We start from the raw sequence: 23,031 nt of genomic DNA on the forward strand, positions 1-23,031 counted from the left end.
TGCCTCGAGGCGACTCCTCAATGCACTCGAGACCCCACCACCCAGAGGCCACCAAAAGAGAGGAAGACATTTCCATAGCGCAGTCTCTTGCATGAGGAGTACCTACCTACCTCCTGCTTTGCGAATAAATTCTTGACCCGAATCGCGGAATGGCCAATTTCCATCAAGTACATCGCCCGTATCATTACATTGTCACTGACGCTCCTATTCAAATATACATGATATATCAAGTCCGAGGAAACACCACACACAGGGCACTGATCCTCCCATGTTCCGAGACGCGGAATCTACACATTTCATTTATTCGGAAGTAATCCTGGGCCTCCCAGTCCATCTCCAGGACCTTCCCCTCAACATCCACTACGCTGACTACCGGATTCCCAGCCCGCGATAGAGGAAGAAGTAACAGATCATGCTGTTTCCCAATCGTCGATTCTCCGGGAAGCAAAACGATGATGTATGCATCGCGATGAGGACGCTCGGGCAAGCCAGTACCCTTAAACCCGTCAGATTTCCGATTTCCCACTCGTCCAAAAATGAGGGGAAGCTACCGTTTGGTAATCTGCAACCAGCTCGCTCACCAGTGGCGAGCAGACAGGGTGTACGTCGAAGAGGACCGCCGAGAGCAAAGTCTGGCGGATCCCCATCATGCTTGAGATGACATGCTGTGCGGTTTGAGCGTGGGTTTTTAGGCTTTCGGGCAGGGCTCGTCGGGTAAGACCGCGCAGGCCGCTGCTTTCCATAATGCTGGTATAATGGCCAATATTGATAGGGTTTGGAGTGACGCTGTCGCGACTTGGTGAGGCCGTGTTGTGTTTAGTACTCTGTACTACTTCGCTACGTCATAGGTACCGCACGTCACATGGTGAGAACTGACTCATGGCAGACGGTGATTAATCATGGTATTACGCCCACTTAGAGAGGCATATAGTAGTGCATTAGCAAGAATGGTTTTTTGGACTATATATAGGCTTTTGCACAATTCAGTACAAATAATCATAGGGTGTGGAAACAGGGCTTCCCGTCTGCTCAACCGTACTTGAACCAGTATTATCAATATAATTGTCTGTTTACTATTATATTCTTTTCCTTCTATCTTATTTCATTTATGATCTATTTCTTACTATCAAGTCCAGCAACCAGTTTATGGGTGATTCCTATGGATAGTCCCCTCCATATACTCTATATAAGTCTTGTTATTAGCCTACTGTCTATAATTAATCTTAATAATAATGGAACTAAATACATAGTACCAATTAATAAGGGATATTCCCTTTATTCAATCAGAACCTAGTGAAGCTGCCAGCTGTGAGAGCTGAAGAGCATTTGGACGGCTGAAAACCGCAAGGTGCTTCTAATGTTTCTTGGGAGCAGCCTTCCTGATTGAAAGCATGGCGATTAATCTGATTCTTTTGTTCACTTCAGCAGAAGGGATTCATTTCCCGAACTCACCAGGTGGCTCCCTGGTGGTTATATGCGAGCGGCCAACGTCCTCGGTCGAGATGACCCATGGCATTCTCCAGCGAATAGCAGATCTAGCTCCTGGATCAACATACAGTTTCCTACTTCGGATATGCAAAGTGCTGGTAACTGTGTCTCCATGATCCATGACAAGCGTCACAGCCTTAATTGAATAATAGTTTTCCAATAAACCAACCTCTGCCTGTTCCGGTCTGCGTCTTGCCATTATCCCAGGAGCAGTGTTAGACATCAAAGTCCGTTATATGATTTGCTTGATGCACGGCCGAATGTTGAGACCAGACTTTTCTGCAGTTGCAAATTGTGTATTAGACTAGATTTCGTTTACGGAGGCGGTTGGAAGTACCTCAGGTTTAGTTGTCAATGTATATTTACGAACTTGGATCTAGCGAGCATGCTGATAAAGAGACTTGATCTGTAAACAAATGCATAACAGCAAATTTAATTACGTAAATCAAGCTGAGACATTCTTTTTTTAAAAGAGAGATAAGAAGGTTTCTCTACTTATTCTATCATTGAATTATGCCCACTCACACAGTTCGCTTTGGAGTGCAAACTGTGATGCTAGAGAGAGGATGGTTAATATCAAACCCAAATAGCTTTGCATAAAGCGGAACCGAGTGTTGACAGGTCCAGGGGAGAGTCCTGTTACATTCCTGTGCGCGTTATATTGCCGACAATGTTGACGACGGGTAAACCTGGATGATCGATTAATGATTCGTAGCCTGCTACTCGGAGGTACTTATTGCTTGAGCACTTACCCGATAGTAAGAATTGTGACTTAACAATGGTGTCATTCTGCTTGCTAGATATGTACAGTTTTGATTAAAAGTTATTCCATGATCTCTACAGCCCGCTTCGTCCATGCGATTGTGTCCGTCCACTCTGATGGTATTTCTTCCTTGAGAGAGGATATGATTCCTGACACTATGCGTCGTCCGGTAGTTTTGGCAAACCAGGTCCCTGAAAGGAGATGCATCCCCAGTCCATAGTGCAGAAATAAGACGCGCGCCGTCCAGTCACCATTCTGTAGCAAACAGATAAATGAGTCGCTGATGTGGATTGGCCAGGAGATGATACCGCCCCTAGGGCTTCCATGAGGCCATGGTTCGAGTGCCTCATGAAGCAGTTGATAGGTGTCTCTGTACTGTACTCTCTCCTATACAAGAATAGACATGGATATATGCCGCTCCCCGCAGTCGGCTCTGTAGATATGAGCCAAGAGTTGCTTGGCACTTACCTTATGATTATTGGCCACGTATCCGTATTTCAGCTGTGGGCCCAATCTCGTGCCTCCAATAGTAATCACTCACTAAGTGCCTACTAAGTACTAACCATACCTATCGGCTAGGCTATCCAATTTCTGATAGACTATGTCCTTAACCATAAACCCTAATTTCACGATTCGATTCCAAAAAGGCCGGACTCCGGATCACAGTCCAACCGGCCGGTTCGCGGAATCCGTGAAATCCGGGTCTAGCTACAGCAAGCCCGCAATATAATTCGGAATGTCGAGACCCCGGGTTCCTCGGAAACGGCATATTGAGACAGTCAGTGCACAGGAGACTTCCTAGTTAGAAGTTAGAACACAGTCTGACCTTGGTTATTTGCACATTGGGTTATAAGAATACCATTCCATCTCTCTTTTGCTTCATGTGTTAGTTTTTCAATCCTTCCATTAACGTTCCCAATAGGAGAGCAATGCCTGGTACGGTCATTGTGACGGGCGCTGCTGGCGGCCTTGGTCAAGCAATCGCGGAAAGAGTTGTGCAAGACCCTGAATCATATCACTGCCTGTTCACTGTCCGTAACAAAAACGCCCCTCGCGCGAAGAAGCTATATCAACTAGACGGCTCAAATGCCAAGGAGATCAGAACTCCTGAACTTGATCTCTCCAGCCTTCAGTCTATCCGAGCATTTGCCAGCGACCTAAATGCGAAAGTCAGATCTGGCACGCTCCCGCCTATCAGAGCGCTGATTCTCAATGCGGCTGTCTTTTCTGAGAAAGGCGGCCTCAAATTCACCGACGACGATGGCGACAAGAAGGGCTTCGAGATAAATTTCGCGGTGAATTACCTTGCAAATTTTCTCCTTACATTATTGTTGCTGGGAAGTCTAGATAAGGAGCATGGACGCATCGTTTACGTGTCGAGCTGGACGCATGACGCGGCACTGCCTGTCAATCAAGGGCATAAGCCCGAGAAGCTGCAGTGGGATCCAGTGCAACTGGCGCATCCGAAGGAAAAAGTCAGCCCAGGAGAGCAGGCAGATGATGCAATGAGACGATATGGCGCTTCGAAGCTATGCCAGGTTATGTTTATGTGAGTATACCTTTTTCGGCCAGGAAAAGTTAAAAAAAAGAAAAAAGAAAAAGGAATGCCTATGTTTTACTGACACTCACCACTTTCAGGCACGCCTTGCAAAAGCGCCTAGATAAGACACCTGGTCTGGAGAAAATCTGCATTCTCGGCGTTGACCCTGGCGGAATGCTCCATGAAAACCTAAACCACAAGCTTTCCGCATTTCAAAGATATGTATTAGCTCCCCCTGTCCGGATTTATACGAGACTTGCGGTCAATCTGTGGCCTAATGGAATGCTTCGCACCGTGGAGAAGTCTGCGGGTGATATTGTGAGGGCAGCACTATGCCTAGAAGATCCACAGCTAGGTCTATACCCCAAAGATGTCTACTTAAATGGCAGTGAGCTTGCTGAGTCTGCTGCCCTATCAAAGGACGAAGAACAACAGGAACTACTCTGGAAGTTGAGCCTTCAGTTCGCAAACCTGGATGAGAGCGAGACTGCTTTGGGTGGAGTAGCCGGTACAGCTTCCACGTAATTGGAGCCTTGCATCTTCATGGATTTATTGCTCAATTACATTTTCCTATTACCAAGCCAACTTTGTTCGGTTGGCTGCGTTCGAGGAACAATTACACCTTCCGAGACTTAGATTGACATTGAACGTCAGTGGACTTGGTCCTGTTACATCAACCTGGATAATCCATGTTTTACCTGGCGGAGAATCCCGCACGATCGGATCTAACTGAGATTTGGCAAAAGGACCATCGCGTAGCTACTGGTAAGGCAAAGGGAAGGCGAATTTTCGGGGCCCATGGATATAACGTCACTAAATTCACTAGGGATACTGCGTAGTGCGTACACATGCATATGCATATGCCATCGAGATAGGAATGATTGGCTGTCAAAACATGCCGCGGATACGTTCTTAGGACCCGACTGGGCCAGGTTTTGGGGCGCTATCGGACCTCCAGCGGCGAGGCTTAGGTAGCCTTGGGCCCTTGGCACATTTAGATGTTTATATAACCCCAGGATATTGCGAATTATCAGTCCAATACCAAATCGAGACGACGATGATTATTACCATTAGCCAAAGTTGGGCTAGTGAGTTGTGCTAACCATAAACCCCTCCTTAATGATAACCTCTATTAGGCAACACTCTCATCCCCGGTACTTAGCGGTCTACACCTGCATCGCAAAAACTAGCACGGAGCTCGCATTTATCATGGTCCTGAAAGACAATACTGCGAGCAGTTCGTATGGCGATAACAAAAGGTGCAGATCCTTGTACGAAGGGCGTTTGACCAGCAGCCGAGCATTTTTCGAAGACGCGTTATGCGGCCTTCTTCGTAGATGAGATCCTCTCCCTTACTAATTGTCGCCGGAATCTCATCGGCCCTCTCACTTCAGCATTCTATTCTTCGTTTTCCTGGCCTTGCGCCGGTCCCGCCATGGTGTTGACGTGGGCCACGGACGCATGCGACGATGGCCAGTTTGGGCCTATCGTCGCTACAGCGGACTGTCGTGGGGGTTTCGACTTCACTGTACTTTTCGAGTCAGATATCCTGAGCATCGTTCCAGCCGCTTGCTTCCTCGTTCTGGCATCTTTTCGTATGCTTCACTTGTTCAGACAGTCACGGAAGGTGTTCTCTTCCACACTTCGAGTGGTGACACTGGTGAGTAATCCCGCCTCCCACCTCCCACCTTCCTACTGCCCAAGGGAGGTTTCGATATGGACAGACCGAGCCTTCTAAGATTATCTTGCACTAGAGTGTCTCTGTGACTTTTGCAGCTATTCAGGTTGCATTACTTGTGCTTGTTGCGACACAGCACCCCGTTGGGGGGCGCACCCTTCTTGCAAGTGCCGTTCTCGACCTATTATCGGCGCTAGGTGTTATACTACTTCTTGACCTAGAGCACGTCCGCTCAATTCGGCCATCTTTTCTTGTCTCTGTGTATTTGTTGATCTCGCTGCTCCTTGATCTTGCGCGTGTGCGCACCGCCTGGCTGCTACCAGAGAATCAGGCCTACTCCGCCTTTCTTTCTACATCTTTGGCTGTCAAGCTAGTTCTCTTGGTGCTAGCCAGTGTTGAAAAGCAGAAATGGCTTCTATCAGCCGAGAAATTTTACTCCACTGAAAGTGTGAGCGGGCCTTTCACCCGAGGCTTATTTACCTGGCTGAATGGGCTGCTGTGGAGAGGACACTCCGCGTCACTGGCCGGGGATGACCTCCCCGCCGTTCACGAGAAGCTTTTGTCTTCGGAGTTGTCTGTCCGATTCGCAGATACATGGTCCCACTGCAACCAGACTGGACAAAATGCGTTACTTTGGGCCGTGATTAAGTGTCTGCGCTGGGAAATGGTAGCGATCGCCTTCCCGCGGCTTTGTGTTGTGGGATTCAGTATTGCGCAGCCATTTCTCATTGAGAAAGTGGTCAGTGTATTACATGGCCCTGATGTTTCCTCACTAAGCATCGGCTATGGCTTAATTGGGGCCACTGCAATTGTCTTTACCGGGATTGCTGTAAGCTAGTTGCCATCTCGTCGCACTGCTGGAAGTAACACGGACATTCCGTTGCAGATTTCTAGAGCTTCCTATGAGCACCTGGGATATCGTGCTGTGACAATGATCCGGGGCGGTCTGATGAGTCTCGTCTTCCGGCATATGATGGATCTACCACTGGGGAGCACAGACGAATCCAGTGCCATGTCGCTTATGGGCTCTGACATAGAGATGCTGGCCGAATATTTTTATTCAGTTGTCTGTGAAACTTGGGCAAATATTCTTCAGTTAGCACTGGCTACATGGTTGCTAGAAACCCAGGTCGGTGCGGTCTGCATCGCTCCAATTTTGGTAGTGATAGGTGAGTCTTGTCCATTTCCCCAACCAACACCCCGTCTTTTCCTTCATCTGACAAGTTCAAATCAGTATTCACGGCTTCGTCCTTCGCTATGGGTAACGCTGTTTCCACTCGGCAAAAAGAATGGCTTCGGGCTACCGAAAAGCGGATCAACTTCACAACTTCCATCCTGGGTTCTATTCGCAACGTCAAGTTTCTCGGCTTAGCCGAGATAATGCGTTCCAAGATCGAAGCATTGCGCATCGAGGAGCTTGAAGTCTCCAAGAAGTTCCGCCGGATCCAGTCAATTCGTGTCTGCATGAGTGCGTGCTTACATTCGTTTCTGTCCCGAGTCAACTGTCGTTGCATGAATAGCCCCTGATCGTACTGATACTTGATCCCAGTCAACTCCCCTATAATCATCGGTCAGCTTGCGACACTGGCTGCCTATGCGATAGTAGCATTGTTGCAGGACTCTGGGGGCCTTGCCGTCAACCAAGCCATCACCTCGTTGTCGCTTATTAGTTTGATGATCACACCACTGAGCTACCTCTTGTTGGCGATTCCAGACACATTTGCTTCAACAGGTTGCCTGCATAGAATCCAGGACTTTCTTAAGAACCAGAATCGCCTTGGTGAGAGCTCCAATCCCCGGCCATAACATGTGTGATTGTGCTCCGGGTTTTCCGGATCCTGAACCAGACTCTTAGTTTCTCCACGTGAGCTAATAAGACTATACTTTCCATAGAGAAGAGACAGCTTCCTGAGTCCTTGTCGACTCAATCCACATCATTCAGCAACATCTCTGGTATTGAGCTGTCTCCTCTCTCACAGCATCCACACAGCGAGAAAGGTGTGGTCCTATCTCTACAAAATGTCAGATTTGGCTGGAAATCCCCCTATGTACCAGAGACAAATGGTATCACACTTACACTTAAGGATGCCCCTTCTGGTAATCTTGTCATCCTTGTCGGTCCAGTCGGCTGCGGTAAGTCTACTTCCTTAAGGGTCTGGCAGGTGAGACGCCGGTGTTGGAAGGGGAGCTCTTCGTGAGGTACCCAGACTTGGCCTTCTGTGAGGAGACACCATGGCTATCCAATTCTTCAATACGGAGTAATATAGTTGGTCAAGATTCATCGCCTACTTACGATCCTGACTGGTATCGCACTGTTCTAAGCGCATGTGCACTGGATTTGGATCTTAAGAAGATGCCGGCGAGCGACGAAACACTCGTCGGCAGTAAAGGCTCTAAGCTGAGTGGAGGTCAGAGACAAAGAATCGTGAGTGATCAGCCTTGTCTATACTCCCAGAAGATTGGGCCTCTAAAGTAAATCCTGGCGTGTATAGGCTATCGCACGAGCGGTCTATGCTCGCAAACGTATTGCTTGCTTTGACGACGTTCTAAGTGGCCTGGACAATTCCACAGCCCGAACTGTATTTAACAACGTCTTTGGCTCGGCTGGGCTCCTGCGTCAGTTGGGGAGTACTGTATTCTTGGCTACTCACAGCAGTATGTGTATCTCACTCGCAGGCTACCGACTTGGCTAACCGTATTTCAGCCTATTGTTTACCCCAGGCTGACTTGATCATGGTCCTCGGGGACAATGGCCAGGTGATCAAACGAGGCAGCTATGCCCAACTTCGAGACGACATTGATGGCTTCATTCATGTGAATGATACTCAACCCACACAAGCAGATGAGCCGGAGGAAGGCGACAAGCCAACAGATGTGTCTCCGACTCCCACCTCAGACAATTCTAATGCTTGTCCTTCCGAAGATGGCAGTCGACAGACAACTGAGCTGGCCGTATACAAGTATTATTTTTCAGCGCTGGGTTGGTCACGAATTGCTGCGTGGCTTCTCTTCCTCATTACAGAAGCCGGTATGAGCGGATTCCGGTGTAAGTTATAACGAGATCCCCGACCGGTACATTATTGATCGCGACGGCATGAGACTCACTCTTTCCAAGATGTATGGGTCAGCCTTTGGTCCTCCAGCAGCGACCGTACTTCGCGCCTAGGCTACTGGCTTGGACTGTATGGAGCATTCTCTGTTGTCCAAGCCCTTGCGCTTGTACTTGCCGTATTGTGTGTTCAATATCTCTCTTCGATCATCCGTGTCTTTGATGACCTCTCTAACCTGGTAATAGCTGGACATGGGTCATCATTGTCCCATTTGCCTCCAAGAACCTTCACACAACCGTGCTGCGCACTTGCATGGGGTAAGTATTTCTAAATACGCCCTGCGATAATTGGCTAATAACTTTAGTGCCCCCTTGTCCTTTTTGTCAAACCTCGAGACTGGAGTTCTAGTGACCCGTTTCAGTCAGGACATGAGGCTAGTTGACATGATTCTGCCTCGAGGTTTCATATCTACAGGGTTCCGTAAGCGCAGCAATGAGACTTGGAAGACAAACTGGACAATCATCTAACTTCATTGGCCTCTAGAGTTTTTCGGAGCTATTGCCCAAGGCGCCACTGCCATAGCCTCATTGCCCCATTTGGCAGCGGCTTTGCCCCTTCTCTTTGGAGTTTTGTATCTGATCCAGAGGTTTTATCTCGAGACGTCCCGACAGCTGCGGCTGCTAGAGTAGGTTGCTCTTATACGCTTTTCTTACGTTGATCTGCTTGATTTAGTTTGATTCTTCGATTCATAAACTAATGCAAACCATCTACAGAATTGAGCTCAAGAGCCCTCTTTACACCCATTTTATCGAGTCACTGGCAGGAGTCACCACTATTCGCGCCTTTGCCTGGACTCATGCTACGACAAACCGAATGCTTTCTTTGCTAGACACCGCCCATCGGCCCTACTACCTTCTCCTGTGTATCCAGCGCTGGCTGAGTCTCGTGCTCAATCTGATTGTGGCCGGCATAACAGTCCTTCTTGTCGGAGCGTCTGTCGCTCTTCGCTCTCATCTGGACCCAGGACTTCTGGGAATTGCCCTTGTAATGATGATGGATCTGGGACTCGTTCTATCAGCGCTTATTCAAAACTGGACGTTGTTTGAAACATCACTGGGGGCCATTTCACGCATCAAAGACTTTGCCGAGGAGACTCCTCTTGAAGAGAGTAACATGGCCATTCAGACTCATGATGGCCTCTCTGAATGGCCGATGAGCCCTGTGCTTGAATTCGTAGACGCAGGAATTGCTTGGGATATTGGTGACAAGAAGCCTTTACTCAACGGCATTAACCTTCGAATTGCAGCCGGACAGAAGTTCGGTCTGTGTGGCAGAACCGGAAGGTGAGCTCAACTCCCATTGTGTCCTCAACATATTTTCTTTTCAGAGCGAAGCACCGGCCTGACACATTACTACGAATTAGTGGCAAGAGTACATTGGCACTATCCCTCCTCCGTCTCAACGAGCTGGTATCCGGCCAAATTCTCATCGATGGACAAGATATCTCGTTGATGACCAGATCATCAATCCGACAACGCATTAGCTGTCTCAGCCAAGAACCTTTCATTTTCCCCGGTACCGTCAGGGAAAATGCCGATCCACTGGGCAAAGTTTCGAACACGCAGATTGTTGATGCCCTGCAATCTGTGGGGGTCTGGAGCATCCTTGCAGCAAGCCACAGTAGCACCGACGAAGAGGTGCTGGCGTCAAGACTAGATGAAAGCATTCTATCGCAGGGCCAAAAGCAGCTTTTCTGTCTGGCCAGAGCTCTGCTGAAGAGGAGCAAAATCTTGATTTTGGATGAACCAACGAGCAGGTACGTTCACGAGTTACTGCGCCCTATTTCTCATTCCATCCATTGCTTGAAAGCTGACAAGGGGACCATGTAGCCTGGACCCTGAAACGGATGCCAAAGTGCAGAATGTCATACGGGAGTTGTTCAATGGCTGCACGATCATCATGGTGGCGCATAGGATCCACACATTGCTTGACTTCGATCAAGTTGCTGTTCTGAACAGTGGTCAGATCGCGGAGGTGGGACATCCTCGTGATTTACTCAATAATCCCACTGGGGAATTTTCGAAGCTGTTGAACCTCGAGTCGTGACATTTAAGGCTCTAGGGCATTGCTTTCTGGTTTTTTCTGTTGCGACTGGATATAAACACGTAATAGATATTCACTTTCAAAAACTGGAAAGCCCAGTCATATTATATGTTTGGAGAAAATGAGCAATGCCACTAACCCTACTCACTCTGGACATGATCTGAAACAGCTGGAGGCGTTTCGTTGTGCTCCTCTACGCCAATTTTCTTCCAAGCGAAGCCAAAGCTCAGCAAGGCAGCCACAGCAGCAGTGGCTGTGGGGAGAAACTATGGCGGTAGGTCAGTCAGCGTTGAATACTTCAGACTACAGGTAACCTAGAAACAATAGCACTTACAAAGACCTTGACCAATGCTTCATTATACGCGAATTGAACTCCGGGGAGCTGGTCAGCAGGTAAAACATCGGCATATCCTGTAGCGCCAGCATGCAGGATGATTGCTGGATCAACATTGGGCGCGTACATTTCCAGAGCTGGCGTCAAGCGATTCTGGAAGATAGCCTGCGCCACGGAGATGGCAACGGACCCAGTCAGATATTGACACAGAGCAATAGCAGAACTGGCAATAGCAATGGAGTCGCGGCTTAGATATTCTTGGCTGGCGACGATGGGCTAGAGAAATGCTGTCAGGGCCGTGCATTATGTTAGGTTTCGTCCAGGCACCAACTACTAACCATGTTCAACGCTGCACCCCGTCCGAACCCCGCGATGATCTGATAACCGATCCACTTTCCCTTGCTTGTATCTGCTGTGAATGTGGTAATGAGTCCGGATCCGACTGCTGTCATCACACTACCAATGATTGCCCAAGGGGGAACGTAATGGAGCTTGCGAACTGCGGAAACAAGTTAGCATTCGAAGTCTTGTTTTCAAAGAGAGATTGGATTCCGTTTACCGAGTGCGCCCGACGTCATTGAACCTAGGATCTGACTTATCATTGTCGGCAGCATCATGAGGCCACTATCGGTCGGCGAGGCTCCCTTGACAGCCTGAAACCACAAAGGTAGGTAGTAGCCCACCATGATGGTGGCACCACCTTGCAGACCGGAGATTCAGCAGCCAAAGAAAAGATTTCGCTCTCGAAGAATATGAGGTGGAATTAAGGCTTCATCACCCCGATGGATAGCCCATGTGATGAAGAGTGCCAGTATACCACCACTTCCACAGAGAAGCCCAATCACTTTTGCCGAGCTCCAGGGGTAGGTTGCTCCGCCCCAATTGATGGCAGTCAGAAACATGGTACAGGCGATGGCGAAGAGGGCAAAGCCCAAGAGATCGAGCTTTCTGGGGAGTTTGACGAGAACAGAGCTCATTGGTGGCTTGGTAGCTTGCTCGGGGACGCGGAGAACAAGCATAACGAGCATGGTGGCGCCACCAAATGGGAGAAAAACCCAAAAGCCTAGGCATCGGCACTCGCCGGTTAGTCTTTCATAACGCACGCGCAATACGACCGACCCTGAATGAATCTAAAATATATAAATCTGAGGAGCAAGACAAAGAAAGACTTACACTAATGCTGGCTGACATGCTTGGTAAAGGCACCCCCAATCAGTGGGCTAATAATACCCCCTATTGTGATCATAGAGATTCCACAAGCTGTTACAAGAGGTCGAATCTTGGGAGGCGAGCACGCTGTCAGAATAATGACTGCTCCATTGAAAAGGCCTGAAGCCCCCAACCCTGCAACAGTCCGGCCAGCGATGACCATGTTGCTTGACGTTGAGAGAGCACAGATGAGATTTCCGAGCTCAAAGATGGTTATAAAACCGACATACAGGTACTTTTGGAGGAGACGAGTAGGGAACATACTTTCAAAGGGAATAAAGTATATATCTTGCCTGCAAGCGGTTGCGTTGCACATCTGACCAGTCAGTGTCAGAACACTAAGTAATATGAACACAGAACTTCGGAGGGGCATCTTACAAAGCCAGAAGGAAGGCCGAACCGTACCAGTTCACGTCCTCAAAACTGTCAAAGTAGTTCGAGATTGTAGGAACGGCCTAGCGTTATTGCATCTGTGTTTAGCAACCCTACCACAGCAAAGACAGTACGAACGCATCTGCTTCTATGGAAACCCACTGTTGCGACCACATTGATATCCAGGCCCAGGAGAAGCATTCCCACAATTAGAGCTGTGATGAGATTATACAAAGGAATCCCCCTGAGATAGGGATATCGAGAACCCGATTCATCAGGACCGCTGACCGATGCTGGTCCACGAAATGCATGGCTTTGAGCGTCAGACACCTTCTCCGTGTCCAGTGGGCGTCCAGCTTCAGCGGCACTTTCGAGCGCACAGACTGACATGACTGACTTGAATGTGTACTGTTGTCTAATCAAGGAAGATTTGCGAGAGGCACGGAAAAGAATTGAGGGCCTTGGGGAGAAATGAAGAGATGGGGGTGAGGTGAGGCCGCGTGGGAAAGGGGGAGGTTCCAAGGACGTTTTTATAACAGGACAGGCATGCAGCATAATCAGAATATTAATATCACCACAGCTGATAACTCATTATCCCGAAAGCGATCATTGAGAGTGTCACAGTCTCACAGATCCCACCAGCCCTGGTTGTGTTCCACTAGGAAATCAGAGAACAGATTCCGCATAGTGACCATTCACAGGAGCATTCAAGGTCAGTGAACCACCCATGTTTGTTGAAGCAGAGATCCTACGTGTAAATCAGCTATTTTGCCCATTCTGAAAACCCCCAGGCCAGTGGGATTCATATTTACCTTCCCATAGAGGATATTCCCCGATCAGGCTAAGCACCGCATAAATCCAATTTTGGACGCTCATTCGTTTGCGCTATGCATACTTTGGTGCATATTTTAGTGCTTAATTAGTAGGGGCTGATTATTGAGAATCATCAACAGTACATAGAATGGTTGTTATAATTTCGTTCTTAGATAGATAGCACTTCCTTAACTTGACTATCTCTCGTCTGTGCCGCTACGTCCTCATTAGCACCTTGGCACCAAAAGGCAATAAAAGTCAACAAATACAGGGCATACAGCTATTATTATTCTGCAGGCACTTCCTAGGCGGTGTGGATTTCAATTCATCCTGAGAAGTTGTTGAACATCGAGGAGGGTAGCTGACAGGCTGGGTTGCTTTCGTGCAAGGCCGAGGCAATTCGAGGTCCAGGCAGGTGGAGTCGGATGAATTTATGGCTTATCTTCCGTTCAAAAGCAAAATTCTTTTCTGAAGAGAAACAATGTCCATGCAACCGTTGTTCATTGCGCAAGGGAAATGAGTATGGCTAGAGAGGATAGGATAGAATGGATAGTGAACAAGAAATGATGATGATGAATAATTATGCAGAAGAAAGGCTGTATGAAAGGATCAAGAAAATAAAGGTCAAGAAAAGGGGCAAAGATGCATATGTGGTGTAGTAGAATGCTGAACCATGCCAAACCAGCCCACGGCTTATTTTACCTTTCCAGATTCCCTGCAACACCAAACACCGCTTATATAACAAAGCCAAGCCCAAAGATGCGGAAGAAGAGACGAAGATTGTAAATTCGAAGAAGAGAGAATAGAAACGAGTGATCGCCGTCAAGGAGGGTATCAGGGGAAGGGGGTATCTCAAGCAACAGTTCAGATGTCGCGACTTTAGTTCATTTCCTTTCCTCGAGCAGTCTATATGCACGTTTGCATCACAAAACGCCGCCGGGTAGGTTGATCTGGCCTTGTCTGCCCTCGAAGCCTGCGCTATTGGGGGCAGAGCCTCCGCTGGTGTAGGCATTGTCAATGGGATGCAGCTGTTTTCGTAGCATAAACATCGGTTTTCTTCCCTCCTTCTCGAGTTGCTTGAAGAGAATAAGCGGCCGCTCCTCAAGTCCTAGACATCGCTCTTGATCACCGTACACAATGTACAATGCATACTGCTTCCAGTCGGCATTGATATTGTATTTTTTGAGTGCGGCGGGAAGAACCTTATGACAAGGGTCATCCATCGAAACACGGAATGACTTGAAGATTTCGACACTAGGTGGATCTGCACCCGCTCGGGAATCGGACCGTGTGGGAACATCAGGGCGTGACGCTTGTGTCGGGGTTGGATTCAACCGATCGGGACGTGATTGTGCCGTCGGAGTATCTTCCGGATGATCATAGCCTGTGCGACCCGAATTCGGTTGTGTGTAAGAACGTGATGCAAGCGTCTGATGAGCACCGTAGTGAGCACCAGGAGACGTCGGCGATGGCATGCCCGGTGACAACTGTGGTTTGCCATTCAAGGCGCTCAAGTGGGACGAATTCGCGGCGGCAGAAGGGTCCAGTCCACCGTTGTCGTTGTACGGTCGTCCTTCGTGTATCGATGGAGGAATATGCGTAGGCGAGTTGTTTTTCGGTGTGGAACCCCCAGTGTAGACGCGTTTGGAGAAAGTCCGAGAGATTCCGGACGCTGCACGCTCAATCAAGGTGTTTCCGGAGGGCGACACGAGGGTTTGGCCTTCGTAGTGGCCATCGGCTACTGGGCCCGCCGATGATGGAGGGGGCAGTGGTTGTGATCGATCCTTGGCCATTTTGAAGACAGGAAGAAGCTCTTCGCGAAGCCGACGATACTCCTCTGCAACGCGCCGCAATTCAGATTCAACGCTGACGATCTTTTCATCCCGTAACCGGATCGATTGTATCAAACGAGCAATATCCTCTTGTGTGGCCGTTTCGTTCATGCTTTGGTCCGCCGCTGCAGGACAGTTAGAACAAACACCCACATCAGCATGGAAGGATACCTACAAAGGGGTATGTAATGGTCGGGGTCGAGAGGAATGTCTTGCTTGACTTTAGTCTCATATACACTTTTCAGAATGGTCAATCGGTGCCCGACGCTGGTGATTCCCATCTCTTTCAATTCCTCGTGTTTGAGCGCAATCAGTGCTTCGCCGACGATTCCGTTCTCTACAACGAGTAAGCAGGTTAGTGGCTTTCCCCACGGTCCAGAACCCTGTCTAATGGTCCCAATTGTTCTGTTAGACGGCCAACTTACCAAGAAAAGTTGCGCAGTACTGACGGAGGCCGAGCGCCGCAAGCCAGTTTGCGCATTCCTCAGCGGTCCACTCTGTGATGATAGTCTTCGGTGATCGAGGGTCTTCCTCAGGGTTTGCAAATGTCCTAGGCGTGTGTTCGGCTGAAGGGAATTCGGAGTCGGAGGGAGAGGCCTCGGAGTCAGTCGCTAGATGAGGGGAGGTAATCACACTCCGTTCGTACTCATCATCCGCGTCGGAGTCCGCGTGATAGGATGTATGGAGAGACATGTCTATGGAAGGAAGCTGAAGAGCCGACAATGACGTCCACAGGAGCGAAGAGGAATGGGGTGGACGTCGGCGCAGAGGAGCGTCGGCTCTGCAGCAACACTACTGTGAAGAGTGACTGCAAAATGAGCAGACGGTGTGCATAGAGTATGAGACAGTATCTGGTTTGTTTTATACGATTGCAGTCGAGGTCATTCAGAGTTGCGATTAAGCGAGGTCGGGGGTTGGCAGGTGAGCCAAGCAGGTAAGCCACATGGACGGGGAACAATGGCGGTTAGAGGCAACGAGAAACCGTCGAGATGCGGAGACGGAGGGGAAGGGAGGTAGGTATCCTGAAGGCCAGCGACTGAACTAAGGTCCCTCGTTAGATAGTTGTATGTCGAGATAGCGGATCTCGTCACGACGAGAGGTATAGTCGAGGTTGGGACCGAAGAATATGTTCCTGAGGCCACCAAGGCAGTAGTGGTTGGAGGAGCGGGGGAAGCAGCGGATCTTCTCCAAAACGGGAAGAAGAGTAAATTAACAGAAGAATGGTATTTATTCCACGAGCAAGAATTGAGGAAGAAGGCGAAGAGGAGGGAACCTCAAGGAAGGGGAATAAATAAAAATAGAGAGTGATGATAGTTTCTTCCTCGAGTATGTACCTAAGACCTAAGGAACAATCTAACTACCTAATGGAAGTACCTGATCTGGACATGGAGTAACTCTTTTTTCTTCCTTGCTAAGGCACCTTATTAATGACCAATCCGAAAAAGGAGTGGCACTGGTCAGCGCTTCTAAAGTTGGACCTTTGCACGTGACCCTGGTCTGGACCCCCTTACTTCTTAATAGTTGTTCCCGACTGAGGACGATGCCACCGATGACGGTGATGATTGACAACTAACTACCGTACTCTTGCTGGATGACTCATTTAAGCGTGGTCTCGCTACCAAGTTCCGAGTCTGAGTATATCACATTCTCCATGAACTACCCCGTATGCTGCCAGGTGGTTTACTCGTAAAAATATCCCTTCTTCGACTCAGGTCTGTCCAGTATCCTAGTCGTTGATCATTAGTACCTTGGATCAGTCCACCAGAAAAGGGGAAAGTAAGCTATCAACGGCCTCGATGAACTAGTGATCAATTTGCACCATCAACGATCATTGCACAAGTCCAGCTACTACTATATTATCTTGTCCCAGTCATCCCCAATTATCCAGTCTAGTCTCCATCAGTACGCAGGGGCAAAAGTCTACTGCGTTGATGGTATCCACCGAGTATAAAATCTTCAATAATGCTCAATGTTATTCATGATAGGCGCTGTCAAAAATCAATAGTGCCGGGGACCTGTACATTTTGGGCCTAAAAGAGTCCGAATGCTCCGCTATCATCGTGCTAACAATTACATTTCTATTCTGGGCTATTCTCTGATGCCTTTTTGCTTGACCTTTTTGACTATTGAATCTCTTTCGTGCGCTAATTGACTACAGAGCAGGTTCGGTCCGGCATGAATTGATAATTGGTCTTGGTCTTTGGTTGGCAGAGCTCGACATCTCTGCACTCCGGGCAGTATCTAGCGCAGAGTACAGATGAACCAGCAGTTCGCGACTTCGCCTAGTCAGCGGTCTAATCCTTTTCCAGCCTAATTGGTACCTTAGATTCCTCCCTAAAGACCAAGATATTGTGATATCAACCATGGCAGGCGTCGCATGAGCATGTGGTGCGCCTTGGCCGTCAACTGGCAAGAGTCAAAAGCAGCATGATGTATATTTTGTTGCTCGTTATTGAACCAGATCTTCTATTCATTCATAATGTCCCCAACAAAAGCAAAGAAGCTCCATTACAGTCCTTCAATCTACCTTTAACTTTCCATTGACTCGATCAATAACAATGACCTGCGCAATAGATGTATTGTCCATAAAAAGTTCAATGCAACTGATATCCACTCTGGCGCTTGGGTCCGTTCAAAGCGCCAACGACGAATGGACAATGCACACAGCTTCTGGAGTGTATAATTGTCAATCCGTTGATACTTGAAAGCTACTGTTTTAATGCTTATCCTCAGAGTGCAGAAATGTACCTTATCATGACAGAGTCACCTGTCGTGATACATGAGGTCCCGTCTCCCCTTGAGAATTCAAACACCAAATAAACTGTACATGGATTTGAATATCGACATTGACGATGCTAAAGAAGTCTTCAATAATGATTCATAATGCTAGTAGTAAACATTGTCAATATCAATACTTATTGTCCCGGGACTTGTTGCCTCAATCAACGCTTCGGGGAAAAATGCGGCGGCATTGGCCTCTGACACCAGAGGTCCTCTAAATCTCCTACACTTCGAATGAACACAATAGAGCTTGCGTCTATTGTACAATAACACAAATCCTTCTTGTCACATGGATATATCTACCTATCATTCCTACTATACTTAACTCTGTCCTGAATTAGTCCCAATCTCTCCTCGCCCGGAGCGAAATTCTTCTGAAATCGAAGTATCGGCGTCATCCATTCCCGGGTGCTGCCAACAAGCACTCTGCAAACCCAAGGTAAGAGCCAATCTAACGAGGCACGAATCACAACAGCGCCATGGACTCTAACCAATGCTGAAAAGACGCCGCCACAGAAAAGCGCAATTCGATCCTTCAGCAATCTCCTCCGTACCCGCCGCGGGAACAGCGTCGCATCACCATCTCCCCACCGCAGCGCCAGCACAGTATACAACTCAACCGCAGCAAAGAAGGCAGGGCAGGAACCCATCTCCCTCAGTCGGACGGATCAAAAGCAAAACCACAGTACTACGGAGTAATTGAACGACCATCGTCATCAACCACGTCCTCACCTCACCCGAAAAACTTCCCTACCATTCATCCAATAGATACCGTCCGCCGACTCCTCAACCCCGACAACCTCACCACAACCCAAACCACAACAACAGCAGAAACGCTCGACTCAGAACCAAAACATCAGCGAAAGGAAAGGACGAAAGAAAATGCCCTCCACAACCTCTCCGCCACCATCAAACACATCCTCCCCCTCCTCCCCAAACACCCTCACCCCCGAAACCCTCGAAACCGACCTCCTCACACACCTCGCCTCGACCACCGCCCTCGAAGACCTCCACGCAACGCTCCTCTCCTCCCTCCAACGCCTCGGCTGGACCGAAAAGATCCGTAAACTATCCCTCGAGCTCCTCCGCGCCGGCCGCTGCGAGCGCTTCGACGACGTGGTCGAGGCGGTAGTCGCCTCCGCCGCGGGGATAAAGCCGCCGTCCGCTGCGGCGCAGAACGGGAACGGGAAAAGCAACAGCAACCACAGCGAGGACGACTGGGCCGAGCTAGACGAGGTGGACGTGCGGATTCCCAAGGCGGTGGTGGAGCAGGGGGTACGGGCCATCAAGGAGGTGTTGAGGGAGGTGATTGTGATAGAGGATGATCCGGATCTGAACGCCCTGCATCAGAGTGAGCATGTGTCGGAGAGCAAGGGGAGCTTAGAGGCCGAGGGGGAGAAAGAGAAATCCAAAATCTCCAAGTCCGGGGAGTCGTCGGTAAAGAATGGTGATACAAGTCCCACCAAGAAGACAGAGAAGAAGCCCAAGACGGGGAAACAGGTCAAATGAAGCATTGCTTCAAGAGTTTCTGTCCTACTCTAAGTGTTTCTCTATGTCACTTTCTTCGCTTCCGTTCCTGGGGATACCTTTACTTCGGCTCGTGCAGGCGTTCGTCATGGCTTACAGTTTTTGGTCGCACTTTCTGGGAGTCTAGAGGGATGGGATTTTGTCACTTGATACCATATCCGATCATTGTACAAGGTTTAAGAACCAACTTTCTCATTTTTACGTTCTAAGCTATAAAGCAGGACCGCTCAAGCTCAATCGAATCGATCTTCCTCATCCGCCCTTACATGAGGCGTATGCGGAGATACAAGCTCAAGGAACCTTTATCGTAAAAAGCAAAATGTAAAAACAATAGATACGCATTCGTGTCAACAGGTGAATCCCGTTCAACATTCCCAGGGTCATAGGCCGAGGCTAGATCTAGCTACTAGAGGATAGGAGACTGTAAAATGAAAACGGACCAAGCTCATTAGAGAACACCCATTTAGTCGTAGAGGCTGTCATCATTGCCGGCTTCACCGAACGTGTCGTTATTTTGGATCTCACCCGAAGAGGGGAAGCGGAAGAAGCTGCTGCCACCGGTGTTCTTCAGGCTCTGAGCGAAAGCCTCGTAACGGCGAATCTCCACATCGCTGACGGAGCGGCGAGCCGACTTCATAGCCTCCTCGAAGTGAGCACGGGTGAGCTGGGGCACCGGGTCCTCCTCCTCGCCCTCATCCTCCATCTTGACGTCCTCACCAGCAGCCTCACGCTGCTTCTGGCGCTCAATATCAGCGGCAATGGATTCCTTGATGGCCAGCTTGACGGCACGCTGGGTGACAAATCCAAGATCGGCACCCGAGAATCCATGGGTCTTGCTGGCAATGAAGGCGATATCAACGTCGGGAGCGACAGGGGTCTTGCGGAGCTGGGCCTTAAGAATGCTCTCACGAGAAGCCTGATCGGGTAGAGGCACGTAGACCAGAGTATCGAGACGACCAGGACGAACCAGAGCAGCATCGAGCTGCTCGGGTCTGTTGGTAGCACCAATGACGAACACATTCTTCTTTGATGTCATACCGTCCATTTCTAAAGATTTTGTTAGCTACAGTCCGCTATGTCGCAAGACTTGTCAAACTTACCAGTAAGAAGCTGGTTGACCACACGGTCCGAGGCACCACCAGCGTCGCCGACGGAACCACCACGGGACTTGGCGATCGAATCCAATTCGTCAAGGAAAACGACGCAAGGAGCAGCAGCACGGGCCTTGTCGAAAATGTCCCGGATGTTGCTCTCAGACTCACCGAACCACATGCTCAGGAGCTCCGGTCCCTTGACCGAAATGAAGTTGGCAGCACACTCGTTCGCCACGGCCTTGGCAAGCATGGTCTTACCAGTACCAGGAGGACCATAGAAAAGAACACCACGAGATGGCGAAAGGCCGAACTTCTGGAACTTTTCGGGGTGATCCACGGGGTATTGGACACTCTCGATGAGCTCGCGCTTGACCTCCTCCAGACCACCAATGTCATCCCAACGGACGTTGGGAACCTCGACGACGGCAACCTCGCGAAGAGCAGAGGGGTTGGACACGCCGAGGGCGTAACGGAAGTTCTCCATCGTAACACCGAGGGAGTCAAGCACCTCCGCGTCGATGGTGTCCTCGTCAAGATCGATCATATCCATCTTCTCACGAATCTGCTGCATAGCGGCCTCAGAGCAGAGAGAGGCAATATCGGAACCGACGTAGCCGTGAGTCTCGGCGGCAATGGTCTCCAGGTCGACGTCCCCAGCGAGCTTCATGTTCTTGGTGTGAATGGACAGGATCTCGAGACGGCCAGTGGGATCGGGGATACCGATATCCACTTCACGGTCGAAACGGCCAAAACGACGGAGGGCAGGGTCGATGGAGTTGGGGCGGTTAGTGGCGGCCATGACGACAACGTTGGAACGAGCCTTCATGCCGTCCATCAGAGTCAGAAGCTGAGAGACGACACGGCGCTCGACCTCTCCGTTGGTCTTCTCACGCTTAGGGGCGATGGAGTCGATCTCATCAATGAAGATGATGGCGGGAGAGTTCTTCTCGGCCTCCTCGAACGCCTTGCGCAAATTCGATTCGGATTCACCGGCCATCTTGGACATGATTTCGGGACCGTTGATCAGGAAGAAGAAGGCACCAGTCTCGTTCGCAACGGCACGAGCCATCAGTGTCTTACCGGTACCAGGAGGACCGTACATCAGAATACCACGGGGCGGCTTGATACCGATGGACTTGAACAGCTGAGGATGACGCAGAGGCAACTCGACCAATTCACGGATCTGTGCCATCTGCTTTCTGCAACCACCGATATCGTCATAACCGACCTCGTTCAGGTTGCCCTCCTCATCCTCCCGCTGGATGGGCTCGCCCTCGCAGTGGATGATGGTATCTTGTGCGACAATACCGTACTCTGGAGGATCGACCTCAACAACCTTGAACTCCACCTGTCTCATACCTCCACGTACTGTAAACAAGTCTCCCTGTTTCACGGGTCTGTAGGCTTCACGGAAGTATGGGGCGAGGTAGACATCGAAAAGGGATCCAGTCAGACCCTCTACGGTGTCTGCAATGGGAAGGACGGCAATCCGTTTGGCCTGCAAAGAAATGAAGGATTAGTTTTTTCTGTTTTCGTTTGGGGGGACATTGAAGGCAAGCCTACATATTTGATATCCGGGCAAGGGTGAACGGTGATAATGTCACCGTGCTTGACACGCAAATTGTGTCTCACGACACGGTTGATGCGGGCGCTTCCGTCATCCAGGTCATCATCAGCAAGCACGATCAAAACGGTATCCTTCCGCTTCTTGCCCTTCACCAAGACTGTGTCACCACGGAAAAGCTGGAGCGTCTCCATGGTATTGTTGGAAAGGGCAATAACTGAGTTGTCATCGTTGACGGCATCGGTCACACTAGGCAAACTAAGTCAGTATCCCACGCCCGCCACGTCAATAGCCATCAGCGTGTGGTGTGCTTACATCAACGAGTTGGGCTTCTTCTTCTTCTTGAGAATGGCTGTAGAGGTATCTAGCTCCTGCGTTCGAAGAGTCAGTACTAATGTTGACCCCTTGTCGACGCCACTGCAACTTTACCTCTTTCTTCTCGGCGCCCGAGGCGTCACTGTTAGTTCGTTAGCATGAGGACCCTGTAAGACGAAAAACCGAGAAACCAAGGACGTACTGGAGGTGCACCCTCTTCTTATCGTGAGCGTGGTCTGGTTCTGCACTCATTTTGACGAAGACTGAGATACAGTAGTTGTGTGAACAAGCTCTTGAAGCAACGTAGACGATCTGCAGGTATCAAGGACGTCGCTCGGACGAGCTCAACTGCCAAGCAGGTGAAAAAAAGCGAGAAAGGGAAATTGAAGGAAACGACAAGAGAGTTGTAGAGTCCAACAGACGAAGGGAAGTGAAAAGAGGTGGTACGTGGATGTGAGAGAGATGGATGTGAGGTTCGGATGTTGGCAGCAACAGCTCCAGTTAAAGAGGTGACGATAGGCTCGGTGCCTGTCGGACTGATGACTTAAGCCGCCTCAGGTTCATCAGC

The 23,031-nt window shown here is 49.4% G+C and overlaps 8 protein-coding genes across 8 annotated transcripts; 3 read left to right on the top strand and 5 right to left on the bottom strand.

Moving 5' to 3' along the window:
• Positions 1 to 226: 226 nt before the first annotated feature.
• Aspvir_000095 (uncharacterized protein) lies at positions 227 to 743 on the bottom strand (the record flags this gene model as incomplete). The annotated part of the gene is made up of 2 exons (XM_043265239.1): positions 227 to 496; positions 552 to 743. 2 exons carry the CDS (start codon positions 741 to 743, stop codon positions 227 to 229), a joined length of 462 nt encoding a protein of 153 aa, XP_043121174.1.
• A 2,437-nt stretch (positions 744 to 3,180) lies between these two features.
• Positions 3,181 to 4,316, top strand: Aspvir_000096 (uncharacterized protein; the record flags this gene model as incomplete). The annotated part of the gene is made up of 2 exons (XM_043265240.1): positions 3,181 to 3,800; positions 3,890 to 4,316. 2 exons carry the CDS (start codon positions 3,181 to 3,183, stop codon positions 4,314 to 4,316), a joined length of 1,047 nt encoding a protein of 348 aa, XP_043121175.1.
• A 2,410-nt stretch (positions 4,317 to 6,726) lies between these two features.
• Aspvir_000097 (uncharacterized protein) lies at positions 6,727 to 10,625 on the top strand (the record flags this gene model as incomplete). Its single annotated transcript, XM_043265241.1, has 13 exons — positions 6,727 to 6,937; positions 7,019 to 7,249; positions 7,363 to 7,602; positions 7,737 to 7,894; positions 7,962 to 8,124; positions 8,174 to 8,515; positions 8,585 to 8,702; positions 8,765 to 8,836; positions 8,884 to 8,999; positions 9,063 to 9,204; positions 9,293 to 9,862; positions 9,943 to 10,335; positions 10,409 to 10,625. 13 exons carry the CDS (start codon positions 6,727 to 6,729, stop codon positions 10,623 to 10,625), a joined length of 2,973 nt encoding a protein of 990 aa, XP_043121176.1.
• A 137-nt stretch (positions 10,626 to 10,762) lies between these two features.
• Aspvir_000098 (uncharacterized protein) lies at positions 10,763 to 11,984 on the bottom strand (the record flags this gene model as incomplete). Its single annotated transcript, XM_043265242.1, has 5 exons — positions 10,763 to 10,888; positions 10,957 to 11,232; positions 11,295 to 11,455; positions 11,516 to 11,656; positions 11,735 to 11,984. 5 exons carry the CDS (start codon positions 11,982 to 11,984, stop codon positions 10,763 to 10,765), a joined length of 954 nt encoding a protein of 317 aa, XP_043121177.1.
• Positions 11,985 to 12,539: 555 nt separating this feature from the next.
• On the bottom strand, positions 12,540 to 12,927 carry Aspvir_000099 (uncharacterized protein; the record flags this gene model as incomplete). Its single annotated transcript, XM_043265243.1, has 2 exons — positions 12,540 to 12,620; positions 12,700 to 12,927. The coding sequence occupies 2 exons, from the start codon at positions 12,925 to 12,927 to the stop codon at positions 12,540 to 12,542; spliced, it is 309 nt and encodes a 102-aa protein (XP_043121178.1).
• Positions 12,928 to 14,273: 1,346 nt separating this feature from the next.
• On the bottom strand, positions 14,274 to 15,875 carry Aspvir_000100 (adaptor protein STE50; the record flags this gene model as incomplete). The annotated part of the gene is made up of 3 exons (XM_043265244.1): positions 14,274 to 15,307; positions 15,358 to 15,519; positions 15,608 to 15,875. 3 exons carry the CDS (start codon positions 15,873 to 15,875, stop codon positions 14,274 to 14,276), a joined length of 1,464 nt encoding a protein of 487 aa, XP_043121179.1.
• A 2,970-nt stretch (positions 15,876 to 18,845) lies between these two features.
• On the top strand, positions 18,846 to 19,472 carry Aspvir_000101 (uncharacterized protein; the record flags this gene model as incomplete). Its single annotated transcript, XM_043265245.1, has 1 exon — positions 18,846 to 19,472. The coding sequence occupies one exon, from the start codon at positions 18,846 to 18,848 to the stop codon at positions 19,470 to 19,472; it is 627 nt and encodes a 208-aa protein (XP_043121180.1).
• A 481-nt stretch (positions 19,473 to 19,953) lies between these two features.
• On the bottom strand, positions 19,954 to 22,715 carry cdc48 (AAA family ATPase CDC48; the record flags this gene model as incomplete). Its single annotated transcript, XM_043265246.1, has 6 exons — positions 19,954 to 20,537; positions 20,591 to 22,082; positions 22,148 to 22,397; positions 22,464 to 22,519; positions 22,578 to 22,605; positions 22,666 to 22,715. 6 exons carry the CDS (start codon positions 22,713 to 22,715, stop codon positions 19,954 to 19,956), a joined length of 2,460 nt encoding a protein of 819 aa, XP_043121181.1.
• Positions 22,716 to 23,031: the final 316 nt, after the last annotated feature.

Source organism: Aspergillus viridinutans (assembly GCF_018404265.1).
Source record: "Aspergillus viridinutans IFM 47045 DNA, scaffold_1, whole genome shotgun sequence".
NCBI lineage: Eukaryota > Fungi > Ascomycota > Eurotiomycetes > Eurotiales > Aspergillaceae > Aspergillus > Aspergillus viridinutans.